The 26,496-nt window shown below is 40.2% G+C and overlaps 1 protein-coding gene across 3 annotated transcripts in view; it reads right to left on the minus strand.

The window, feature by feature from the left end:
* The window catches only part of GALNT9 (polypeptide N-acetylgalactosaminyltransferase 9), a 222,179-nt gene that overhangs the window by 111,971 nt on the left and 83,712 nt on the right, over positions 1-26,496 (minus strand). For 2 of the 3 annotated variants that reach the window (XM_041126239.1, XM_030026235.2), the window contains one exon: positions 17,515-17,695. In XM_041126239.1, the coding sequence (XP_040982173.1) occupies positions 17,515-17,695 (181 nt within the window). Of the gene's footprint in view, positions 1-17,510; positions 17,696-26,496 lie in introns of all 3 variants that reach the window. The other variant, XM_030026236.2, reaches the window with a different exon arrangement.

Consider the following 26,496-nt stretch of genomic DNA (forward strand, 5'->3'; position numbering starts at 1 on the left):
CTGAATTTATCTGGGGAAGTGCAGATACAAGATACAGTGCAATTCTTGTTGGTGCTGTAAGCTTGGTAATCTAGGCAGCTCCAAAAAACCATCAACACTGATGAACAAAGGATTTGGTGGGTAAATTTCCTGCCCTGAGTGACAGCTAGAAAAATTGGGCTAGTTCTCCCTCTGCCTCTGCAAGTACTGTAACACTCCTATCAGTATTTGGACATTCAGCATTAGCACTGACTTCCTGTATCCATCTGTTTTTTGGGTCCTCAGCAAAGAAAGTATTTGCCAAAGCAACAAAAGCCAATTTTGAGCTCTACTGCCTGATTCTTCTTGAAAGAACAAACTGAATGACAGTTTTGCAAGAACTGTATGTAATGCCGAAGAAACGACTGCCCTTTCCATTGCTCGAGAGATCATCTTCACAGTATGCGTTACTTAAAACACTCCTCTGTAAGGACTTCACAGTCTCTAAATGGTCAGCTTCCCTGAATAACTTCTACCTGACTTCAGTTGCTCCCTTGGCCACACTCCATACAGCATGTTCTCCGCAGTCATCCCTGAAGAAGATATTCATTAAAATAAAGACACCTCCTCAACTGTTCCTGAGTACAAACTGTGTCTGTTCCCCCTCCCACAGTGTTTCAGTGCTTCATATTAAAGGGGAGTCAGGGGAAGTCAACGAAAATAATCTGTCCTCCAGCTTTTCTGGTACACAGTGATGTTGATGGTCATTTTCAGGATTATAATAAACTGAGATCTTAAATCTACTCCATACTGTGGGAATTCTCAGCAGCTTTTTTTGCATGCCTGCCCCCTTGACACATTTTTCTTTACTTTGCATCCAAAAGTCTAAGAAAGAAGTCACCCACATTCATCAGAAAGAAATCAGGCCAAAACCTTGTTTCTGTGCTAATCTCAAACACTTCCTGTATCAAGGAAAAGCGTCCTTTAATATCAGCCGGAAACAAATGATTGCAATATGCCATGAGTTTACCAGCACACATCTGGTAAATTTCCTACATTCCCAGGCTGAACAATCGGACTTCATGCCTGTAGGATTTGCAGAATGAAGAACCGCAGCAGGCTCTTTAAAATAAATGTCTTTTATACCTTTGGACTCTCTCTTCTCTGTCCTATTTCCGACAGAAAAGACCTAATTTACAGGAATTTCCATCCTGTAATACTTCCATGAAGGAGAGCGCCCTTTCAGGCTGGGACATGGGCAGTTCCACAGGTAGGGTAAAGCTCCTGACGAAGTTGCAATAATACACATGGGACAAGTGCTTCCTGAGAATCAGACATTCATTTTTATCCTTTTACCTTCCTTTTTAAATTCCAGGCCAGTACAACCGGGACTAATTTCTCTGCGCAAAAAAACCCAGCACATGTTTGTATCTTTTGGGTTTTATCACACCTGCTGCTATATTTGGCTTAATTCCTCCCTTCCCTATGACAAATTATTTTATGTGTATGGTAGAAAGCCCTGAGAACTGTCAATCAGTGACTGATAGCACAATATATATGCATAGTTAACGCATGCAGCGTTAAGATGGCCCCACCTGTAAAGAATATTAACCCTTAAATTTAAGATTATTAGACTCTTCAGAAGTAGCTGCCAGTCACTTAAAATAAGAGCTCTTGTATTTCAGTGAGCTATTTCTGACTTTCCTCAGGCAAATAATACCAGAAGAAACACGCCATCATGTCTAATAGTCATATTGATTTATACATGTAAAAATGCTAAAACTAGTTCCAATCACTTTTAAAACAAGCCCCTTTATTAACATGAAAAATGGCTAAAAGCTCATGCTCAGATCATTCTGTAGTAAAAAGTATTTGCCTTTTTTTGGTAACTTAACTTGAGTCACTAATATGTTTTGAAATACCATCTGTAAAAAATTTCCACTCTATCCCCTAGTGTGCCCATTCAGATCTGCCTGTGGCTGTATGCATGCTGCATCACAAAGCATTAGGCTGATTGGAAGTTAATCGAGAAGCTGAAATCTGCTTTCAAATGCTTTTCAAAATCCCCAAAGAAAATGTATCCCCCATGAGACTTCATTTTTAATGGTGCTGCACTTTAAATTTAAGGAAGAGCCCAACTAAATTCCAAATGACATGTATTTTGCCTAATTTTAGGTGATTAAACACTAATGGCTTATTTAGATTTGTCAAGTGATTCTCAAGATTTCTGAAAGATCCTGGTCCCTGTTCCAATCGGATTTTTAGCTTGCATCCTTTAAAAGTAAAAACTAGACAAGAGTTGTCTTTAAAAAAATAAATGTAAAGATGGTCTTGCAAAATTCTTCTTTGAGACTGGAGAGCTCTTTGAACTTGAAGTTAAGTGAAATACAAACACCAGTGAAACCAATGAAGTGATACTAAATAAAGACAAAACTAAAGGCATTTTGCCAATTCACAATAGCAGTGCTTTGATTCGAAGTTCTTACTAGCAAAATATATTCAGAAACACTACCTTTTGTGCAACTTTTTGAAACTTAATTCTGGGAACTATGCTGTCTATGGAGGAGAGAGAAAATACTCTCATCTCAGTGCTTTGCCTAAACCCCGACCTCATATTTCAAATAGGGAAGGTTCACCATGAGCCATTCAAGAAGCCAGCAAATGTTTTCTAGGGTGCATTCACAAAATTGGCTGCTACCCTGTGGCACCACTTCTTGTTCCTGCCACCAAGGGTCATTGCTCTCCAGCTAGCAATGTGAAGTCAGCTATTTAGCTGCATTTCCAACAGTGATTTCTAGCAGATTTCCCATTAAGAAGTACTCTTCCACACAAGGTGATACATCAAGATCCCAAAAAAGGACCTTTATGGCAAAGGAAGAATTAATCCCAGCATGTCTGCAGGGAGTAAGAAGGTTAACAGCCCAGATATCCAAAAGTGGACTACGTGTCTTAAGATACCACCTTCTCTGAAATGTCTCTCCCATTATACTCCAAGTCTATGCCAGACGTAAGGGAAAAATAGTGGAGTGGATGAAATCAAAGGAATAATTTTCAATAAATAATGTATAAGAGTAAACTCACAATTTTCCATTCGCACAGAACAGTTTGCTGTACCCTTGAAGCTATTTGTTATTCAGATAATAACATGTAAATACAGAAAGTTATCCTTGACTATTAAAAAAATTTACTGCAAGTATTTAATATTAAAAATTCAAGGTACTTTTGTTTAATTTTGACTATCTCAATCCCTCAGCTGATGCTGTTTGTGCGGGACAGAGGCTGAGTATCAGAGTGTTATCTAGAAATGTAGGGCAATAAAAAAGTTTTCAAGGTAACTGCTGCAGAGCTCTTCACGGATTTCATTACAGGTTTGCTGTCACGTTGCAGTGTGGTAGTAAGGAGGAGGATAGAGGAATGCAATCATTTTCCACTATTACTTCAGCTAACAATGTTTTTTATGGTCTCGGGAGGACATACAACAATGTTTGGCAAACAATCCTTTCTGTAATGGGCTCCAGTGTGTTTCACAGGAGACCAGCTTTAATCTCTGGTCAAATCCAGTTACGCAGCAGAATGTTTCTTTGTACCTATGTACAAATACAGGACAGTTGGAGGAGTAAACAACCAAATGGGAGTAAACTGAGTAAACCTATCCCCTCACTGCCTCCCAAAACCGTAACTAGAAGCTCTTCATTTTGCCTTGTCCCAGCAGTTACAAAGCTGGTCGTAACCCGGAAAGGTAATGCTTCCCTGGTAATCACAGCACTTGGTGTGCTGAGGTGATGCAGAAGCCGATTTGACTAACCAGCAATGGCCTTGAAATGTTTGAACAGTAGTCACAGGGTTTTTCCTCTTGCTTTAAATGATCAATTTCTATCAGAGTGAAAACAGACCAAGTTTATGGTATGTGGGAAGAATTATGGTTCAAATAGAGCAGTGTTCCAAGAACAAATGCATAGAGAACATTGATTTAGCACTGAAAATGGGAGTATTAAATCCATGATGTTTAGATGCTTTATATGGGATTGAGCAGAGAGCCTGGTGGTAGTAGCAGCATGTTTATAAAAAGGCATGTCTCTGAGTCAAGCAGAGAGGACAAATGAAGGTGCATGCGCCGTATGTAGTTCCCTCGGTAGACAGGGGTAGGAAACTGCCTGACAAACTAAGCCTCTTTAACAACAGATGATGGAGCGCATCCAAAGACCTCAATGAACTTTGGATCAGGACTCTGCAGGATAATTTACTGGGCAAAACCAGCTTTGTGAAAACCCAAGAGCAGTCAAGTCCTGAAGTGCAGATGGGACTTTACTCCTCTTTACATCCTTCCCAGTGATAGTTGCAGGATTGTTCTTTGTGTATTATAGCTACTTTATGAAATGTCCTATTCAAGTAAAGCAGTTAAGCATGTCTGAACTTCACTGGGGTTACTCATACACTTAAAACGAGGAACATATTTAAGTGCTTCATTGGACTGGAGCCTAATTGCACTTTTATAGCTTTTGTTTAAATTAGAGGCTAGCTAGAGGTGAATAGCACAGTATTCAACAATTTCATGCAATTAGAAGTTAAACGTTAACAACAGCTTCTTACCTTCTAATTATTTTGGGCACTTAGGAAACTCTTGCATTTTAATTTAATTTTGGTTACATTTAGAAATAAAAACATTTTTTAAAAATCCAGCCACATTTACTGTCTAGCACAAAGCTAACATATAGGGCACACACTTCATAGCAGCAAAACACTTCAACTTCAGAAAAACAGGTCAGCATATGCTTACTCTGCACTCAGGTTGACAGAAATGAGGCACATATCCTAGACCAGGCAACGTACTTAAGTATGATTGTGAGTTTGAGCGGGCCAAGGCCACATGCTAGTCTTTTCCTGACTCTGAGAAGCTATGGCCATTGCCACACTTCAACATTCATGCACTGCTCTTGCCACAGTCTGCCTGCTGAGAACCGATTTCCTTTTTCACTTTATGTTGTCCGGTGTTTTTTCCTACTTGCCCATAGACTTTTTGAAGTCACATCCTCAGTGTTTGCAGATTGAAATTAATTTGTCACCAGAAAGAAACCTAGAAGTGAGTGCTCTGCACTGGGGGAACAGATTATTCCCATTAACTGTCTGCCCAGCAGACTGAGGCTGTGTGCACAACCATGCCCTTCTTCATCCCTCATCTATAGGCAGCCACATTCACCCTGTTTCATCCAGACTATTTGCTCAAACCTGTACTTAGAAAAACTTTCCCCCCACTGCTTCCAGAGATTCCCAGATCTGTCAGGCAAAGGAGTTGACTGCTCCTCTGTAAGCAAACAGAACACAAATTCCCTGTCTCTTGGGTACACGTGGGTTAATAACACCAAGGCAATAAGCCAATGAACTAGCTGTAGGTCATGCATTTGTTTTCAGGCAGTGTAGAAAATACAAGAGCAAAGCTTCAATGTCATTTTTATCTTGAGTTTAATGTAAACTGCACCATGGCCCTCTGGGAGAACTGTGTCCTAATGAAACATCCACAGAGGGGATGAAAGCTTACCCCAGTTGCTGAAAGAGACAACTGTTCACTTTGTGGATGGAAATAACTAAAATTTATGCCTTTTCCTCTGGAATTTTAGGGGTACAGTCTAACTTAGCAACAGCACCCAAGGGTATTTTAGTGCACTGTTTTAATTATTATTGCTGCTATTAATAGTCTACCATTAGTCAAGTCTGAACTACCGTCTGCCAGAGAGGTGTGTTTCATACTACCCTAGAGGCTAGCCCAGTGCTAGGTCATTCTGAAGACAAAATACATAAATGCAGACTAACAAAAATCTGGGAGCGTAGAATAAATAATATACTCATCCCTTGGAGCAAAGAAGAAAATAAACTAATTAAGGAACTATTTGACAACCTGAAGGCGTCTCACACAGGTAAAATGCAACTCCGGAGGGCTTAGTTTCTAGAAGCTGAGAAACAAGAAGCTTTGCGCATAAGCAATACACAGAGATGAAATCTCCTGTAATTTTAAGATGCCTAATGCCTCACTGATAAATCCTGCCACACCACCACCACCAAAAATTGTACGCGCACTTCTTAGACCAAGTGGATTTGGATTTTGCCTGATGTCTGCGTGACAATTATCCCCATTTTCTCTGTTGAATTCAGACACACAAGGAGACGTGTATTTGTGCTGGGTAGCCAGCTCTGCTGTTCTCCATTGTCATTGCTTAAGTGATCCCTACACAATATATCAGCTAGATCATAATTCTCTACAGAAAACAGGGAATAATGTTGCCTCCTCTTCTGTCACTACTGCTAACCTTCTGCTGAGCAAGGGCCTTCCAGCTTTCTTTCTGGGGAGGGGAGATAAGAAACACTGATTTGGAGTATTTTCCAAGCATTATTTTCATGTATATGCTAATCTGTACACCAGAGGTGGTCACAATAACGTACAGAGGATTCTTAACTTAAGAAATTGCAGCCCATACCAAGTTTCTTTGCAAAGAGTAACTTTGTTTCAAATATTCATGAATTATAGACTTAGGCTAGTCATCTTTCTAAGACAGAGCATTTACTTGCACACTGAAAAAAAATAATACTAGAAACACAGAGCACGCTGTGCATTTCCCCAGTGACCCTGCCTATAAAATACTTCAGCTAGTTAAAAGCTCCATCACAAGTTCTGTGTGAAAAATGAAATTTCCCAGCTGAGTTTCCTCAGTGCTCACAAGACTATTCCTCTCGATGCACAGAATCATCAAGAACCACAGAGATCAGGAATCTGGTTTTACACCACAGTTTACACCCTGAGCTCCTCCTGCTATATGCAGAAGAGAGTGGGTTTTTCACCACCTTGGAATTCTGAGGCTTAGTAACACATACTGCATGATGCTCACTTTACAAGGGTTATTTAAATGTGCCTGAACAACCAAGAAATAGACAACAGTGATCAGCCTGGTGCTGGCTTTACAAAGGAGCCAACAAGGCACAGGCCTGGAGCTCCTGCTCCTCAGGGCTTGCACCATATTTCAAGAGAAGTCTCCAGGTGGGAACAGTCAGCTGCTGCAGGATTTCTTGTGGCCAAAAGGATGCAGGCCAAAATTGCGCAATGATTTCTTATTAAGACAGCCAGTTGGTTTGGTAGAGATTTGGAGAAAAGAGTGCACAGACTGCATGGGCAGCAACTGTCCCTGGACCTCCTCTGGAGTTGCACCCGGCAAGGTGACCTGGTTTGACTATGGTTTGGTTTTGAGACCACAGCAGAAGGTTTAGAAGCAACACAACAGAAGCGAAGAATTTTTCAGAAACCTGGAGGAACAGAAAATAGAGGCCCCATACTTCAACACCATAAAACTATCAGACAACTTAACTGTCAGGTGCTGTTTCAGAGAAACAAAACCTCGGAAAGCATCTGGATCAAGCTAACCAAGACAGGGAGCTTACAGCGCTAGCCTGTAACTGTCAGGTACTTCTGGCTCTGGATAGTTTTAAGAGTCTCTCACTTTTATCAGCACTAAATTCACTCAAAACAGGAGACACGGGCAAAACAAGCAAGAACTGACACTATTAAAATGAAACACTGCATCAACTTGGAGTTCACAATTCAGTTTTATTTCAGACAGAAGAGTAAATTGTCTGACATTTTGACCTGTTCATGTTTTTATTGCAAAGACACAAACAACAACAGCTAAAAACCCTTGCTGTTATTTGACCTGAAACCTTGACTTTCTTATAATATGAAACCCATCCAAATAAAATAGGAACCCAAACTAGCTAATTTTTAAAGTTACACCAGGAAGGCATTTGGAGATTATACATATCTCACATTGTGAGCAGAACTAAATTTGCATGCATATTTTAAGAAAGAAAAGGGGAACATCATCTCAAACCATTAGAATAATTCCTTCAAAGCCATAAGAAGAATATCAGGTGTAGTGTAAAAGAGAAACATGTAAGGAAACATAAAAGGAAACGAAACACCACCCTGAATTCATTGCCTGACTTGTTCTGCTACTTCTTTTTATCCTCTAATGTGGTATCATGGAGTGTAACATGACATGACAGTTCAGAAATTTACAGGAATACCCTTTTGTCCCTGGAAGTGATAGCAGGCAACAATCAGCCATGGGCCCAGGGGAGGGAAATGAAAGAAACTTTAAAATGCCAACACACAGCTGCAGACAGCTGCGAGTCATGGCTGGATCTCAGTAGTGCTTCTGCATTACAGATACGTATTTACCTGTGAAAGAATAGCATACACAATTTGAAGACAGCACCCCACCATTGCTCTTTTTAAGGAGGAAATACTCTTTCTGCTATGAAAATATTGTGGCGCTCTCTTTTCAAGTTCAGAAAATTACTACAGTCTCTAAAGCATACTTTTTTTAAAAAAAAGCGATCATGTTTAAGGCACTTATAAATGTGCAGGTCACACAAGACACATTTAGTCTTATGATCTGTAAGAAAAATTGAGGGATGCAAAACAGCTTTTTGATCGTCTTTTCTTTTCCTCCCAGCTGAAGATGGTGCTGCATTCACAGTTTTGCCTCCACAGGTGCTGGGTGGGGACCTTACCCAGGCTGCCCATGCTGGCAGGTCATTCTTCAACATGTATTGCTAATACAGAAATTCCCTCTTGTTTCTGTATGCCTTGGAACATTCAACATTTTGGACTGGATTCACCCAAAATCCTATTTAAGCTGGCTGTCCTAGGTTCCTGAGGGAGAGACCTCCAGAGGACATTACACACTATACATCTTAAGCAATGCTACCATGTCGTCGTCTTCTCCACTGACTATAAAGGCAGCCAAGTTGATTACCTTAAATTAGATGTCTAATTTTTAGTCAATGTTATGCAACCCACCTTAGGTAAACTATTCATGTATTCAAGAGTATGTTCTGGCGCAGACAAATTGCAGGGAATGGCTTCCAGTCTTACTGCATTTAAACACAACATTGCAATCAGTTATTTTTCATGCTCTCTAGTTAATCAAATTCAACCTCCACTAAATCTACATTTATTAGTGCTGACAGTCATGCAGAATTTGTCTTCAACAATTAATATACACAAAGACACTGCAAAAATGTAACAAGAGGAAAGTTACTGCATTTGAACGTAAGGTGGGTTTTTAGAGAAGGTTGTTCATTTTTATGATTCTTTTTAATTTAGCCTTGCTGGTCCTCCTTTCATTATACTGTGTGCCTGTGTTAATAATCAAGATCTATGTTATACGCTTTGTGGTATAATTAAAGTCAGTACTTAATTGGAAAGCCTAGCTAGCACTAAACAAAAGGGAATCAATAACATATCTAATGGGAAAAGCCAGAGAAAACTTCTATCAAAGATCAGAAATAACTGTGGGATATCGCCATGTGTCCAGCACTGCTACTATGCAGACAGCATGGAGTCTGGCTCATGGGGAGTTTCTGCTTAGGAGCCATGTCCTGCCAAAAACCTTGGTACTGTCTGCCCAAACCCTTTGGGGTCACCAACCCCTATGCACAACAAAGCAGAAGGCAGAGTATTACTGCAGCGCAACCTGGGCAGTCTCATGGACCTACTTCATGGCCATGCCCTACTGCTGTTGATCAAACAAAAGCAGTCTGAGAACCTTCCTGATGATGGCCTGAAAAAGTAGTTGGGAAATTTCTTAATAATTTTTTATTATTATTGGGAGATATAGTCACAGTGTTAATCTGTTTCTCAGCTAGCCTTCTCATTTGAGCAATTTAACATTGTATAACTAATTAAATATTCAAAAACTTAACGGTGACCTGGGATTTTGGAGACAAAGGTTTGAACCCACATTCCAATTAATATATCATTATTTATGCAAAGCGAGCAGAGCTCCAGCAGAGGTTGGGAGAAGACCTGCAGTACCTTCATAAACAGAGTCAAGTCACGACCACAGGTCTCAGTGACAACTACAGAGGTACAGTACAAATAAAAAGCACTGGATGTAAAGCCAGGGGCTGGCTGGCGGTACCTATGATTCACAGGGAATTTCCTTTCCCAGCCAAAGGAGCAGGTGATTTTTCCCCTCCTTTGAGGGCTTTACACAGTTCCAGTCTGAGCCCTTTACAGCCAAATACGAAACGCTTCCCAAAATGCAGTGATAAGCCTTTGGCATACACAGGGATACACAAATAAGCACAACTGGCCCAGAGGCAGCAGTATGAGCAAATTTAGGTTGTCAACTGATATCCCAAATGAACTGAGTCAGAATTACAACACTAAACACTGTACAGTAGCTGGTCAGAGCCCAGCTCTCCGCAGAGGAAGCAGCACGGGGATTTACTCGGTCCATACAAGTTCCTTCTGCTCTTGGGCAAGACGGAAAGTCAGCTCAAACTTGGGTACGTCTCTACGAAGCTGTATCGTCAATTGTGCATACAGATAATGTGTGCGCAAAGGCGCCCGTGCTATTTGTAGGGGATTCACAACCCGAGGGAAATGTCCAGCCTGTGTAACTTGGCAAAGCTGGTTGAGATCTATATAAAGTCCCAGAGCACATGTACACACATGCCCCCTTTGCACTGTTCAAAATCCACATCTGGACATTGATTTGGGATCTAATTAAAACACTTCAGTTGGTTTCATCTCTTACTCAATTTCCCTCCAATAAACAATCTCAATCTGTTGCCCAGAGGTAATTCTGTCTGCTTCATTTTCTGTCTCTGTTTTTCCTTCCCTCTGCTTCAACTGATGTCATATGTGCAGAGTGGCCAAAATGGGGTTTTCAGAATTTTAGCATGGTTTTTTTAAATTTATTGAGAGTGGGTGCCAAAAAAAAAGTCAAAAAGTTTCCTATTAAAAAATAAGCTTAACTGAAATCAAAATATTGTGTCTGTACTGTGATTGTGAAAAACTGTCAGCTGAAAAAAGGAAATGCTTAATTTTAACTAATGTTTCACTTTACTGTGACCTGACATCAATCTGAAAGTATTGGTAGAAGCTAGTGATAGAAAATTCATTATTTTGAAACTAATGTTTTCACGGGAAACTAAATGTTTCATTGGTCTAAACATTTTGATTAAATAATAATTTCACAGAAGATGTTCAGCCTAACAAAAAATATTTTTAGGTGTTTTTTTTTCCATTGTCATTTTCTGCTCATCAGAAATTCTGATTCCTGAAAAGCCCTGGATGTGTTCCAGTTCAAATATTCCTTGCAAAGGGGCCCATTACGTTGCACTCTGGTTAACCTGGGAAGAATCCTAAGGGTCTGTTTTAATTTGGAGATTCTTGTGTCATTTTTCTAAGCAGTGCAAAGAATACCCAGTGTCCCCAGAGGATTTGAAAAGTGGGTCATGAGGCAGAGCAAGCTGCAGAGGTGGAGAAAATCAAATAATACCAGGTCTAGCCCTCTCCAATCCACTGATCCAAAAGCTGATGCTCTTTGAAAGCCATCTGCCTTCCTGCCCTGCTCCTGCAGGGACATCCAACACAGACAGGCAGAGGAGCTGCCCGCTCCAACAGCCTCGGGCAGGGGCTGTTGTACCAGACCACTGATCCTCCTCTCACGACAGAGAACTTGCAAACATATACATGATTTGGCTCGAGAGAGCTGCTGACTGGTGGCTCAAATATCACCGTGAGTCCACAGAGTTCTACCACCAAAAGAAAGGGTCAAAATTAAAGGTGAGCATGCTGCGTTCTCAAAAGGCTTGAGCTCACCAGCTACCGAAGGACAATCTCTTACAGAAAGGCTGTTTCCTAGCTACTGGCCTCATACTAGCTACTGTTATTAAACCCTTGAGTGAACAAATCAGAGGTCTATTTACCAAGTCTGCCCCCTTGATAGCATTATTTGATCAATTTCAGAATCCTTTTTGATAGGTAATTAAAAAAGCTTTTCCTTAGGTATAGAGTGGAATGAACCATTAATTACACTTCAGAGCCCTAGAGATGCAATTCCTTTGCTATTGTGAAATGTCTACAGCAAGCAACGAAAATGCTCGCTTCTATAAAAGAACTGAATAAATGAAAGTAATTTCCTCGACCCTAGATTCCGCTGCTTTTTATGGCTGAAGTCTTGAGTTGCCTCAGCATTAATAAGTTTGTTCTTTAGGGCTGAATTTTCTCAGTACAAACTTCCATGACCATAACACAAAGAAATATCTTCTTTGGCTGATAGAGCCAGCAGACTGAATCCATATATTAGTATTATTGTTATCACTGAACTGCTACAATGCACTCAGCATCAAGTTGCACAAAAAAGATCAGTTAAATTAAAGATCTTCACCAAGCAGTGACAATTTCTTGTAAAAGCCAATTTAGCTGTTATGGAAGTTCTGGGATCATATTAACTTTTCTCAAAAGTGTGCATAATGTATCACAGCAAGTGGTTTTGACAAGTGCATGTGTGGACGTGTCCTGCATGTAAAGAAACCCCAGAAGTTATTTAAGTTGCAAAGTCAAGTGATAGAAAGTTAGAAAACGCCAGATTTACAGGTGTTCAACCTGTTTAATTCAACCCCTTGCGATCCAGCCTGTGCACCAGAAAAAACAGGGGAATTGATGTTATCCTGAGAGACGATGCTTACGTTTGAAAGCATCTGGTTAGTTGACACTTCCCAATTTTCCAGGATGCCACACTGTAAAACAAACAGCTTTTGTAAGTTTGGGGGCCTTTCCTCCCACCTTTGAATTAAATTCCCTAAGGTTTTGACTTTTTCTGCATTCTTCATCTTTGATAAAGTCAAAATCTACTGTCATATGGGGCTGTAGCATCTCTGTCTTCATGCATGATTGGGAAGGATTGAGTTCTCTTTCTCTACTCTCAGTACCCCTAACAAATTAAGCCACTTGAAGACAAATGACTATGCAGGGGTTTCAGTGGCTGACTCTGGGCACTTCTGTTCAAAAGTGCAGGATCTACATCAAAATCTCAGCTGTGTTGCTCCAGATCTATTTTTGACTAGTCAGTCAAACATTGGCCCTTTGACATTACGGTAAGAAAGGCGTGCACACAGCCCCGCAGATTTCACGGCATTCCCGTGGGTAGGATTCAAGGCTATTCTACATCTACACATATTGGTAGAGATAACTGATAGAAATACATGTGCTTATGATTTCCCACGCATATACATAAGAGTCATTGGCCAACATTGGATTTATCTCCACTAAGTACTCAGCTTTATGTGATCACAACACTCATTTTGAATATTGAAGAACATAAATGGAAATTAATCCAATAATATTTCACCATTAAATAACATTTTTCCCAGAGAACCACAGAGCAAGCTCTAGCTTAGCCATGTGCTTCCAAGGGAAAAATAACCTGTTCCTTACAAGAGAAGCTTCTCTTTCTTCCATTGCACAGAGGAAATAGGGTATGTTAGTGAGGGCTAGAAAGTCCTGCTAATACTTTACTACTGGGAAGAGAGATCGGGACACTAAATATCCTGAGCTCTCCACAACGTATTTTCCACAGTGGTATAGCCCTTGAAAAACTTCAGCATACTGGGGAGCAAAGATGGGGCTACAGCAGGGACATGCAGAGACCTGTGCTACTTTCCTTGCCCCTTCTTGGGGCTTGCCCTTAACTTGGGAAATGTTTTTCAAGCTCAGTATGTGCCTGTATGACAGGGGATGAAAACAATTCCATAACAAGCATTATGTATTTCCCTGTAACAAAAATAATCCTGCAAAATTCTTTTGGTATTAATGTAGGTTTCATACGTACTAAAAAATTTACTCTAGCATTTAGATAGTTAGTAACAGTCAGTACTAACCAGAACTCTATTTTAGAGTTATTTTCATGTATTTTAACAGACAACAAGATATTGACCACTCTCCGCTGAGTACATGAAGCAAAATCTCAGGTCAGTCCAATACTAGAATGATTAGCTGAACATTTCTAAATACTCATCAACCAACCCTAATAAATCCTGAGTATTCTGCCTGACGTTGAACTGAAATGCATTTCATTCCCACTACTCAGTCCTTGCATCTTCTCAGAAGACTGAGCTGCACTGTACTCAGCTGCTTCAAGGCAAAAGTGACCACTAAGACATATAATACGTTACAGAAAGATAATCAGCACAACTTTAAAATTAGTCCATTTCATCTAGGTGAAATCCAACAAGAAATTAAAATAGTGTTCAAGGTCACACTGAACAAACTTAAAAATTGTTGGGGAGGCTTTCCGTTGTTTTATAAAACAAAATTACAACTTCTCTATACTACATGTCTCTTGAAACTAAACATAGCTTGAAATATCAATTCACAGTATGTTTTTTAACTGTTTCCCCAAGGTTGTCTGCTTTCTACACAGAGACAGGTCAAGCATTCAAGCTGTGGGAGGTGCAATATCAGAGAAGAAAAAGCTGACACATATTTATTACACCACGTTATGATCAGACTATAATTTTGTAATTATTGTGTGAATTATAATCGCAAGCAAGCTATTTACTGTCATTGCTTTGATTTGGCACACAAACACAACATGCCCAAAATCTGCTGTTGTCTCCTGTACTGAGTTAGCAGTTTCTATCTTAAGGAAAAGGCTTCTGAGTTAAAAGGAATATCTGCACTGGCAGCAGCAGGTAGGAAAGCAGAACACAGTGCGAGTGTATGGGAAAAGCATCTTGAGAGCAGGACTACCCACCCAGGCTTGCAGACTTTACTGCAGTGGAAGGACATGGAGGTGACTCCAATTTAGAAGCCTTCATGGTCATGCTGTCTGACTGTGCACCTCCTCAGTGTAACATATTTTTTTTAATTTGCTGGGTGGGGATGAAAATTCCTCCTGAAAAGCAATTAAACTGCTGAATGTTTACTGAAGCTATGCTAGCAGATGGAACAAAAGGCTTATTCTACCAGAATAAGGTACTGCACAACAATAAGGGGGGACTTCAAAGATAAAATGAACTACAAGATAATATTTCTGATCAAATTGCTTTTAAAAGACGACTAAGCCTGGAATATTACAAGTCCCACATTTGCATAGCGAAATCATGTTTACTTTCATAAATTGTGTCTATGCAATTCAGACTTGAGTATAAATTCTCCTAGTTCATATCTTTAATACCTACTGGTGTGTGCAAATATGTAGATCTGAACATTTTAAATGGAAGCCAGAATGGGGAGAAAGCATGGTTTAATACTTTGGGAACGTGAATCCAGATAAGTGTTTTTATTCACAGATTGACCATGGACTTTGTACATGGCCTTGGACATTAATTCTACCTTGCTTCTCCATTTAAAAATGAAAACTCCTCTCTTTTTAAAAATGAAAAGTTCTTGGAATGACATGAATATAAATCACAAGCAGACTGAGAAGGGTTCAGCAATAAGAGCTATTATCAAGAGACAGAGAGATGAGACCACTGGGCAAGTCAGCATACAGAGTTGGACAAAGCAAGAGTGGTTTTCCCAAAGCCTGTCTCAAAGATCTGGAGGTTTAGTTCTCTCCAATATATAATGAGAGCAGGGTGTCTAAACCAAACGGAAAGTCAGGTTCACCTTTGCCTTATGGCTATGATGCACAACTATTAGCTGTTAGGTGAGCATATGTGGTACTACATGGTGGATAAGAAGATGTTGATGGGGTAGGGAGTGAAAACTGCCTCTCAGCATTAGAGTGAGAGCTCCCAAGAGAGACTGTGTAGGAGTAGCTGTGCATTTGAAGGGGTCAGAGACAAAAAATGCTGCTCATGAGGACAGCAGAAATTTCTAATAGAAAATGGCAACCAAATGGCAGCCAAAGTTCCTTTGATACAAGTGGATAAAACTCTTCATATAATAAGAGCTTCTACCTTCTCTAAACTTTCACTCATTTTTCATAGCAAATTCAATCTGAAGGGTTTTCCTGTGACTTGTAAGTATCTAGTGACAAGTGTTTCGATTCCAGCATCCAGAGCTAACTAGAACCACCTCAAAAGTGTCAAAACACCACAAGGAAGGCAGTTGTCCCAGTAACTCAGACAGTTAATCATGCAGCATGGCCTTATGAGATTCCCAAAATGAGCACGTCAAAAAGCTTATCTGAATGACTCATGAAAGCTTCCAAGTAAAACTGTGGAAGAGTATAATCTGAAGTGAAACATCACTGCATTGCGAATGCTCTCACGCTTCTGACAGCTGCTGAGCTAGATTCAAGCTCTGCAACCTTCACTTTTGTATTTCCTAGTAGAGCATTCTCATTTATTACCCAACTGACCACAGCAGCTAATAACAGGCCAGGTCAAACCTCACTGACTTCCATTTGAAAAAATTCACACCGATTTTAAGGGTCTTTGGACCAGGTCTGATGCACAACTCCAATATTTACCTAACTACAGACTACTTTTTCCCCAGAATAACTCCATGATGGATTTTTATGACACATCAAGAGAGATGGAAAGATGAGACCATTAGACAAGTCAGTATACTTGCATCAAATGTGATATCAAAGCAGTAGATTTTTTTCTCTTTGCCACTTCTTTTATCTAGGTTTTCTTTTGCATAGAAAGTGTCTGAGAAAACAAATGCTGAGTCAATACTTCTGAGATTAGATTACTATGTAATACAGCTAATGAAATTTGTAGTTAAGCTGAAGTTTTGTTTTGCTGGATTTTGGTTTTGGCAGCTTAAACGGCCTAAAATCCTAATTCAATTGCAATCTCCTCACAGACCACAGCTGTTTTGCTTGGCTAAACTTTTCTCGCCACTTAATAAGATACTTTTTTATTTAACTTTCAGTTCTGCCTAGTAGCCCCAGTGGGTCTTTTAAAACAGAAGATTATTATTAGAAATTAATTAAGTATTCTTTTCAATTCTGCCTCCTGAGAGTAACTAGGCATTGCTGCTGATCTCTTCTGCATTAAGACATTACTGATTGTCATTCGTAGGATGACAGTGCGGATGTCTCATCTGGAAGATACATAACTCCATAAATATGAAAGATTGGAAAGACATTTAATACAAAATATAATAAATCAGTACAAATATTAAACATATAATTGCAATGTCAAACATAGCACAGGCATGTGAAGACTATAACACTAGAATAAAAATAAACACACATTCCAAACAAACAAAAAAAATCTTATTGCAATTACAGGACCCCAGTGGATTACACTTAGTCTACGTTTCAGCACATTGTAAACCCTGACTAAACAATTCTAACAACATCAAATACAATTAAAGAAAAGGCTGTTGATTTGATGGGGGTTTTTAAGTGACCAGTGACTACAAAGTGTTTGTTGTCACTGCCCCACCTTCCATTGCACATGACTATAAGAAGCACAGACTAAGGCTCCCACCTCTGATGGTGGGCTCAGCTGGCACTGCCTGGCTTTTTCCAAGTGAACCAAACCCAATGAACACCAATATTCTGATGTAGTTTTTGATCTGAGTCCTTGAATGTGCACGTTATTGCATTACTCACAGAATTAGCTACGCATTTAACGTGGCACTTCATGCTTGAGATGACAGTTGGTCTTTTTAATTTTCACTAAACTCAGAGGTACATGTATGACTGTTGTCATGCTCTAAGCAGGGAGGGATGTGAAGAGAAGAATGCCACCATGGGTCAACAGAACAACAATCAATCACTCTTAATAATAACAACATGAAATTCAACTTACTTTTTTGGTCTGTAGTCAGGGATGGACCTGTCCAGTGATATCCTGTCACTGAGTTGGGCATTGTAACCATATTCTTCATACTTAGTCTCTGATTCATGGCTATCGTCTCTCAGGGTAGCAGCCATTCCCCCCTGGCCCAAGCCTCCTGGACCTTCAACTAATCCCATGGGCTTTGCCAGACCTATATGATAAAGACAAAAAAGAAGAAATTATTAATATAAAGGAAATGGATCTAACCTCTTCTGTGACCACAGAATGTTTTTAGATAAACAAGATCTGAACTCCCATGAAACTCAGCTCTGAAACCCTCATGGCTCTGTGGAAATTATCCTTAGCTTTTCAAACCAGAGTCCACATCAACACATCTTGTAGTATCAGTGCATAATTACTAATGAGCAAACTATAAAGAATCAATTAGCAGCTTTCACAATTTCCCCTTTTTCCTGTATAAATCCCTGGAAATGGGAATCTTGTTTCTAAACATTCCAAAATGCCTAATTGTCCTTAAGATAATTAAGATAAATTTTCCTCATAAGAACTGGAGGCCAGACCCTTTCCCAATATAGCCCATTATAGCTCCATTCATTTTAAGGGAGATATGTTGCATTTCTACCACATGTAGCTCCGCCAGTTTAACTCCTTATTAATGTCAGTTCTGGAATAAGTGTTGGAGCTGAGGCATCTGCTCTGTGGCTCTAAGACCACCTGCAGCTCTTGAATAGTTCAGGTTTGGTTCCCATACTGGGAATACAGCTATGACACTGGTCACCAGCTGCTGCCGAGTAGGAAGTACAGGGTAAATCTAATTTCCCTATGTCAGTCAATAGATAGGTGATTTGCACTCAGCTGCACACCTTGCCCAGCCTGTTCCCACAAAGATGTGCTAAAACTATTAGGGAGCTGACACCATCTTTCACCTGGGAATTACTCCAGATTTCCTCTGTCCTTCAGATCTCTTATGAACGAAGTATGTATATTATGTAAGATACTCAGCTCTATCCAGCTTGTAGGATTAGAAAGTTTGGATGCACTTGAGCTAGAAGGATTAGCCCCACTTGGTTAGTGCTGAGATATTAGCCAGTCAACAATGCATTTATAGGTTTCATTCACTGGTATGTTACCGATCAACTCAAAAATACATGTAAACCAAAACTAAACCGACACAAAAAATGCCCATATGATCACATCGCCAAGAACCTCTTCCATGGCAACAGGCATTTAACTTGGTGCTGAATTCTTATAAATAAGCTCCTCAAATATCCTGTGTTTAATGTCAAAGCTTTCCTTTCCAAAAGGCTCATTATCAACAAGTCATTATAAGCAAAAAATCTATTTATAATAGTCTTGGGGATACCATACAGAAACGTGCAAATATCCTCCAAATCATTTACAACACAGAACAAAATTAGAGTTTGACCTGCTCAACATTTTTCAAATTAAGAATTTTTCAAGAGGAAAATGTCATTATTTCAACTAAACAAGTAAAGAGAAAGACAGAGAGAAACTGTCAACATTTGCTAGTAACAAACACACAAGGCAAATACAAAGCTGGGACAAGTCACAATAAGGTCTGGGACAGTTCAATCCCTCATGAAGGAATGTCTCTTGCATCTCATTGCTAACACTGTCCTCACTTGTTATAGCTCCATCATTACCTCTGCTTAATTACAGGACAGAAGAGAGAGACAATGGTTTGTTAGCGGTCTGAAAGAGTACAGTTAGCATTTTCTACTGTAGCGCTTATGAGAAAATACTGTGCTAAGTTTCAGTGCAATACTACATACAGTCTGTCTGAACATAAAAGGATTGAGTACCTGCAGTACTCGTGAATTTTGGTACTGAATTTCAGACATTGCCTACAAAAATACAGACCTCATACTGCAATCAGTGATCCCAAGTCAGGACAGACCTTACTTGTGTTTGTGTCTTTGATGTCTTCTTCATGTTCCTCATCATCATGCACTGAAATGCTCAACTGTCTCAGAGTGAATCATGAGTCTTAGCAGGAGGGGGGAGGGCAGAAGTAGAAAAAAAGGACGCCCTACAGAAAAACATCCTTGGCATGGCCAAGCTTTTAAAAAATTCAGACAGCTCCAAGCATTCAAGCCTAGTCAGTTGTTGAAAAGAAGGGAAAACAAGAGGTTCACACAGCCATGGTCTCATTATAGGTGTGTGTGGGAGGTGAACTTGAGGTCTCACTAGCAAGGGAGATTGAACAGAGGCACGAGCAGAAACCCCACAGGTCATGCACCCATGAGGGGAAAGTAGAAAGATGAAGCTTCAAAACAGCATCTTTTTCTAGGGTATTGTATTACTGGAACACAGAGAGAAAAGACCAAAGCACCGAGCTACTGGGATTGATACTGATGCTTCATCAATAATGAACTTCTTCAAAGCTGTAAGTGAAACAAAACGCTACGAAAAATGAAAGGTATGCTCAAGGCAAGGGAACGTGGTATCAGTAGACAGCTCTCTTCTTCAGTCAGTCACACTGCCGAACTAGGATCTTGGGCCACCTTTGATGACTTATCCTCCAACATTTGGTAATGCAAAACAGAGTCCTCCCACTGTTTAATGACTATATTCTTCCTCCCAGGACAGCTATGTTGTCTTCCTCTCCCAAACATGTTTTCCTTCAGTAAGGTATGGAACTAACCCAGAAGACAAATAGGAAAGCACTCATGTCCTGTCTCAACCTGTACAAGGAGAATGCAAGAAATCAGTTCAGCTGGACTGAGTTGAGCCCCAGCAGGATGGCAGAGCACCTATTCCTGCTCACCAACTTTCTGCTAAAAAAAAAACCAAAACAAAAAACCACAAGGATTTACCAGCACAAGCCACTAAATCCTAGAGAATTTGGACCTAATGCAACAAATTCAAAAAAATTGAGCTAAAGGTTTCCAAAGGTTATTATAATTATTTCAAATACCTATATACTTTTCATTCATGTCTCATATTATTCTTGAATTCATGAAACTGTCTTCAGGTATGTGCAGAAGCATTCAGAAAGTTTTAGCATGCTTGTCTCAGCCATGTTCCTCCTCTGTGCAGAAGTAGCGGGGGGTAAGAGTCTTTCTTGTCATCTTAGGCTGGCCATATGAATCTCTGCCCAGCTGCATTTTCAGGTAAATGGAAAAACAGAGTTGTGTCTCTGCTGTCCACGCTTCTGGCCAATAGGATCTAGCTCATGAGTCAAAACTTCCTGCTGACTTATACCGGTAGCAATTCACTCAGAGACAAATCCAAATCATAGCACTGTGTTGAATTGCTACTTACTAAGAGACACAGTTGGGTGTGCTGAGTCTGGATAGGACTTAGGGCACTGGTTGTCATTATCTAGTGCAATCCTCACTGGTTCTATCTTAATTATTACAAATACCGTGATGCCTGCAGTTTGCTATTAATATACAAACACACCAAGCGTTCCTACTCTGAATGACTAACATTAGCCCAACGTGATCTCTTGAAAAACAGTATTCTTGCCCCTAAAAACTGAACAGATTTATTCATACATAACAAACTAGTTTTCTTTACTGCTCACATTTCTGTGTAGAAATGTACCTTATGAATCTTTCTTCCACTAAACCTGGTTCAAAAATGTCTGAGAACCTCCCATTCTTGTTTGCAGCAATCATCATAAAGCAACTGGGAGAGCATCAAGTGATCAACCTGCAGCTGGTATACTTCTGAATTCTGCAGGGACAGGGAGAAACTAGCACAAGGGAGGTTAACAATTAGGAATTGATATAGTCATGTCTCCAACTGGGTCATGCAAAGGAGAAAGTGGTAAGCAAAAAATGTGATATCATGATATTTGGGGTATTTAAGAAGGACTACTTGAATTTTCTAATGAAACAATTTTCTGTAAGAAAAGTGGAGAATGAGACAGTCATAGTTTCTGTTGAGACATGACTAAAATTCTTCAAGAGTTGTGTTGCAGTTATTGATTTCAAACAACAGAAATTCTTTTACCTTACTAAGTGAAGCACTTCAATACACATTAAATATTTCTGAAAATATTTTAGGGAACTTCATTTTGAAGGAAATTGTAACATTTGTCCCTTTTAGTCCAATTTAGGATAAGAGGCTATTTGGCACTTTGACTAGCTTTAGTATTTGATGTTACTTCCTTTGGAAAAATTAGAACAGAAGGGCCTGATGTTGCCATCCCTGGCCTAACAACTAGTCCTTGCTCAAGTAATTACAGAAATTACATGTCTGAGACTCTAAATCTCTCCCCACTCAAAAGAAAAAGCACAGCAGCCTAATCTTCCTGCATGATACAGTCTTAGACTTAAAAGACACTAATAGCAAGCAGTGATGCTGCATGCCTCTGCTTTACTTGCCCAATATATGGCATCTTCAAGGGGGGCTCAGTTTCGGAGAAAAGTCAGCAGATCCCTCAAAAAAAAAAAAAAAAGTACAAGCAGGCCTTATTAACAGGCAGTCAAATTAGGCACTTTAGAAGCTAAAGAATCCAGAAAACTAGACACTTCATAAAGCCTATGTCCTTGAAAGACTGTGGTGTGGAAATTCATTTGCTGATCATTTGGAATCATCTGAGCTGGGTTCTGATGTTACATCAAAGCAAATTGAAGACGACTTCATTAAAGTTAACTGACCTGCTTTGATGAAACAGTCTCCAAGATGGGGCGTGCTCATTTGACTTTAAGCAACAATTTAATTCCAGTAGTTGAAAACTTTATACTATAAGCTCTTGCAGTTTACAACAAAACATCTTTATGGCAGAAGTAACAGGGGAATGCAACATTCAACCCATGGTAAGCATCAAGCACGTTTATATTTTTTGTATGAGAGAATTAGTTAGATAGCCTTCCAAACCATACATAATGACAATTATTTCATATACCTTTTTTTCTAAATCTGATATTCTAATTATTCATGCTGCTAATCTGATCTCGTTCAACGAAAGAGTCATCGTATGTCTGACACTCTCAGAACATATTGCTGTAAGGTTTTTTCCCCATTCATTACCCAAATGGTAGCGTAGCCTAGTCTGACAGACAGTGATTATAGCAATGCAGTAACATTGACCAATATATAGCAGCAATTAAATAAGTGATATCACATTGCTTCATTCTTCAAGAAAAGCACTCAAGTGTCTCTAGAAGTTCTTAGGAACAATGTATATTTTATATGTGTGTGTGCGTGTGTGCGTGTGTGTGTTAAATGCAGCAATTACAGGCAAGGCTCTTCAATGCATGGGTGGTTAGCTAGACACAATATAACTGTCTCACATAGGATAACACTTGTGTAGCATTTTCCATCTCAAAGGGTTACCTGTTGCTTCAGCAAATGTCTCCTCAACAGAGGGCTTTGCCCCATGACTACCTAAGTCAAGATCATAACTTGATAACCCTCAAATCCACAGTTACCTGCATCGGTCAGCCTTTTGTGAAAAAACAGAAAAGGGGTGCCAGTTCAGCAGCATCTTCTCAGAAAAGGTTGGCCTTAAAAGATGGGACTCGGAGGCGGGCAATGAGACACGGTGTCCCCCCAGGTTTGGCTGAAGCAGAGGCTGCTGGTGAACAAGACACACCTTCCAGCACATCCTCCGGGCCCTCATCTGGGGGGTGCCCAACAGTCTGGGACCATCGAGCAAAATCATCTCATCAGATGCCTTCCAACATGCCAAACACGGAAACAACACCTGGGAGGACATGGAGAAGCAGAATACTCTACAGCAGCGCTCCCACAGGATGCATAGGTGGGCTGCCAAAGACAGAGTCAGCAAAGAACAAGCTATTTGTGCCCTAGGGCTTGGGTGTTTTCTGCTCAGCAAAAACCCAGGCAGCTTGCAGGGACAGCACATAGGAAAATTCATTCCCATGGGTCTCGCCTACTGGCACAACAGGGAAAGGGATACGTTTCTGGAAATACTGCTGCTCATCAGAGAGACAATTACTATTGATTTTATATGCTGGGTCTTTAGGTCCTACAGTGATGGGGACCAGTATAAAACCTAAAAAAGACAGATGGAGAAGTGCTTCTGGTTCAACTTCCAGCATATACCTGGGCTTTAACCAAGGCAGATCAGATGACAGTACTTTTCTGTTTTCTTCTTCTTTTAAAGATTGTTGCAGTCTTCCAGATCCTCTTCTTATCTTTGAGTTGCTTACCTATGGCTCTAAGTAGCACCTATTTCACCCATTTTTCCATGGCTTGCAAAGCCATTGTGGGCAGGGTACAGCAGCATTGCTGATAGTTTGTAACCCTGTGGCTCATGTCAGAGTGAAGCATTGAAATCATGCTGCCAGCTCTGAAACAGTGATGGGCAGAGAGGGGAGAGAGGGAACAACAGTGGCAATGCCCAGTGAGCTGCTATTTTTAAAGCTGTCTTTTCTTTAAATTTTTAGACTAAAAAGATCTACAGCCCATATACTGGGATCAGTCATACCCAGCTCAATGCTGCAGATGACAATGAGGTCACAAATAATTAGTGTCTGTCATTCATTTCAAATTTATTGCTCTCACTGCAGAGATTTCTGTGTAAGACAGAAATTGCTGGGAGAATGGAGAGCAGAATGAACCAGTCTTAGTTTCTTAACCAGATGAATTACTCCACAGGATGCATAATTTTCTAGGAAGAAAAGAGACCTTCTATTTTTCACCATAAACCCTGTCACAATGGGAAAATTACTGAAGAGATTTATGTGAGAAACTATGGCAAAAGCAAGATCAAACTACATCTGTGACTATTTTACTGTCTTTTTTTTTTCCCATTTGCAGCACAATTACAGGCAGCTGTAAATCAGGTTCAGCTAAGGTTCTCAGACATAATTAACCTTCTGACAATTCAAAATAAAAATAAGCAACTGAAAATAATTATACACCCACATTCACAATAGCACAGGTCTGTTCTTAGCCTTCTGCCACTTCTGACAAGGCCACCTCCCCTTCAGCAGCTCCGGCTCTGCTCCCACACCTCACCCTTCTTTCATCAGAAGTCTGCCCAGGCAGTACCAGGGATGCTGGGCACACTCACAAGGCCAGCTCCATCACCGATGCCACCAGATTCGGTAAGCACTGACAGAACTGCTGCAAAATCTCTGAAATGCCCTTGCTGACCTGTCTCAGTCTTAAGTTGAGAAGGGCTTCAAAGCCAACCTTCTGAGCTTTATCTACACTTAGACCATCTGCACTCTTGAATAACTACACAAAAGTATTCCAGTTCCTAGCACCTTAAAAGGAGGGTATAAAACATTTCCTTCTAAGAAAACTGGCATAGTCACCCAGCAGTTTTACCTGCCACTCCTGAAACACTTCTCCCTTTTTTGAACAGGAAACATAAAACTCATCAGCAAAATAGTTGTTTCCTTCCTTTTTCAGTTCTGATTTCTCAGTTGAAAACATCCCTGCGTACCTTGTAAGGCAATAAAAATCTTTAGATTCTAGTTTAACCAAGAGAAAAAAAAAAAAAAAGAATTCAGGGGCAATAGCAACTCTACATAGATTGACAAAGCTGACTTTTAGCATTTCCAGTTATATCTTTTGAAAGAAAAGAAAAAGGTTCATAGACTCTAAAATAGGTTCAGTAACACAGCTAAAACAAGACTCAGCTTGCAACATTTTTTTAAGCTAGTTCTATACAGAAACACCCTTTTGGAAGCAGGTAGCAAATTGGTTGCATCTAATGAATCAGCCCTGATAGTTTCATGTTGAATTACTTTATTGTGCTAATCTTGTAATCTTGTTCTGTTGCAACTAGGAACTTCAGATGAAGGTTACAGCTTCACTTTCTGGCATATCTGTAGGCATAGAGGAAAAAATTGGTCTTCCTCCTTCAGGGGTTAACAGTACAGGTTAGAGAGAAGCAGATGTACAAGAAAAGCAGCTGGTTGGAGGAGGAGGAGGAAGAAAGAGCAATATGAGCGAGCTGTTCAATACTAAGCAAAAGGTCTCTTGCTGTTTATAGCTCCACTTTAGTGATCCCTGAAAATAAGAGGAACAAATTTTCCAGAATAACACGTTTACATCAGAGAAAGGCTCAATCGCATAAACAGTGCCTCGCCTCTCATACACACCTAGCACAGCCCAGGGACGCTCTGATCAGCTGCTCAGTTCAGTACATTGCCCAGACTGGGTGCTAGAGGAGATGTCCTGGGGAGGCTAAACAAGTCCCTGTGGGGCACAGCTGCTACGGCTGAGAGAAAAGGTGCCATGAGCTTTGTCTCAATTTCAAATAGAGTTGATGAGTCCCACCAGGCAGATGGTTTGACAAAGGGACATACAGAGGCTACGAAATGGCAGCAGTAACTACTTTTACAAAATGCTTTGAAATCTCTGGATAAAAAGCACCCAAGTTATTTACTACATTCCAAAAGAAGCAGAACCAGAAAAAGATTTCTTCTTCAGAAATAAAGAAAAGCCTTCTACCTTGGATACTTTAGCATTGAGGTGTTCCAGGATAATGTTTTTGCCCTAGCTTGTATTGGTTCACATGTCCTTTCGCTGGGCTACTGAATAGAAAGCATCCCCCACCGTACAGAAAGTTACGGTACTTGGAGCTGTTTTGCAACTGTCACTGAAATATCTCAGTGCCTCCCAAACACCAATGAGTTCAGATGCCCAACGGCCTTTGAGGTTGGAAGGAGTCATCCTACCCACCTTTGGGCAGAAACGATCTGCTCAAAGGTTTAGGAACTCCCCAGGATTGCACAAGATATGTTGGTGGAGCCAGAAATCAAACCCAGTGACTCCTTGAATTCTTGTGCTGTTGTGATTAGCTTGCAAGTTAAAAAGCAGCCTCCCTCAGTTTCTAACACAGGCCTACTCTGACAAAAGCTGAAGCATCTTCTGTCCAGTGATGCCCTGTGATGTCAGCAGGAGCTAACAGTTTGGGGTAGTATCATATGGCATCACACGTACAGTGGTATTTCTCTCTTCTCCATCCTATGATACTACCCTGACTGCCAAGATGCTGAGCGAGTTTCACGGCCTGTGCTTTCTTTTTCCTCCCTC

The sequence above is a fragment of the Aquila chrysaetos genome, chromosome 9 (genome assembly GCF_900496995.4).
Source record: "Aquila chrysaetos chrysaetos chromosome 9, bAquChr1.4, whole genome shotgun sequence".
NCBI classification, from domain to species: domain Eukaryota; kingdom Metazoa; phylum Chordata; class Aves; order Accipitriformes; family Accipitridae; genus Aquila; species Aquila chrysaetos.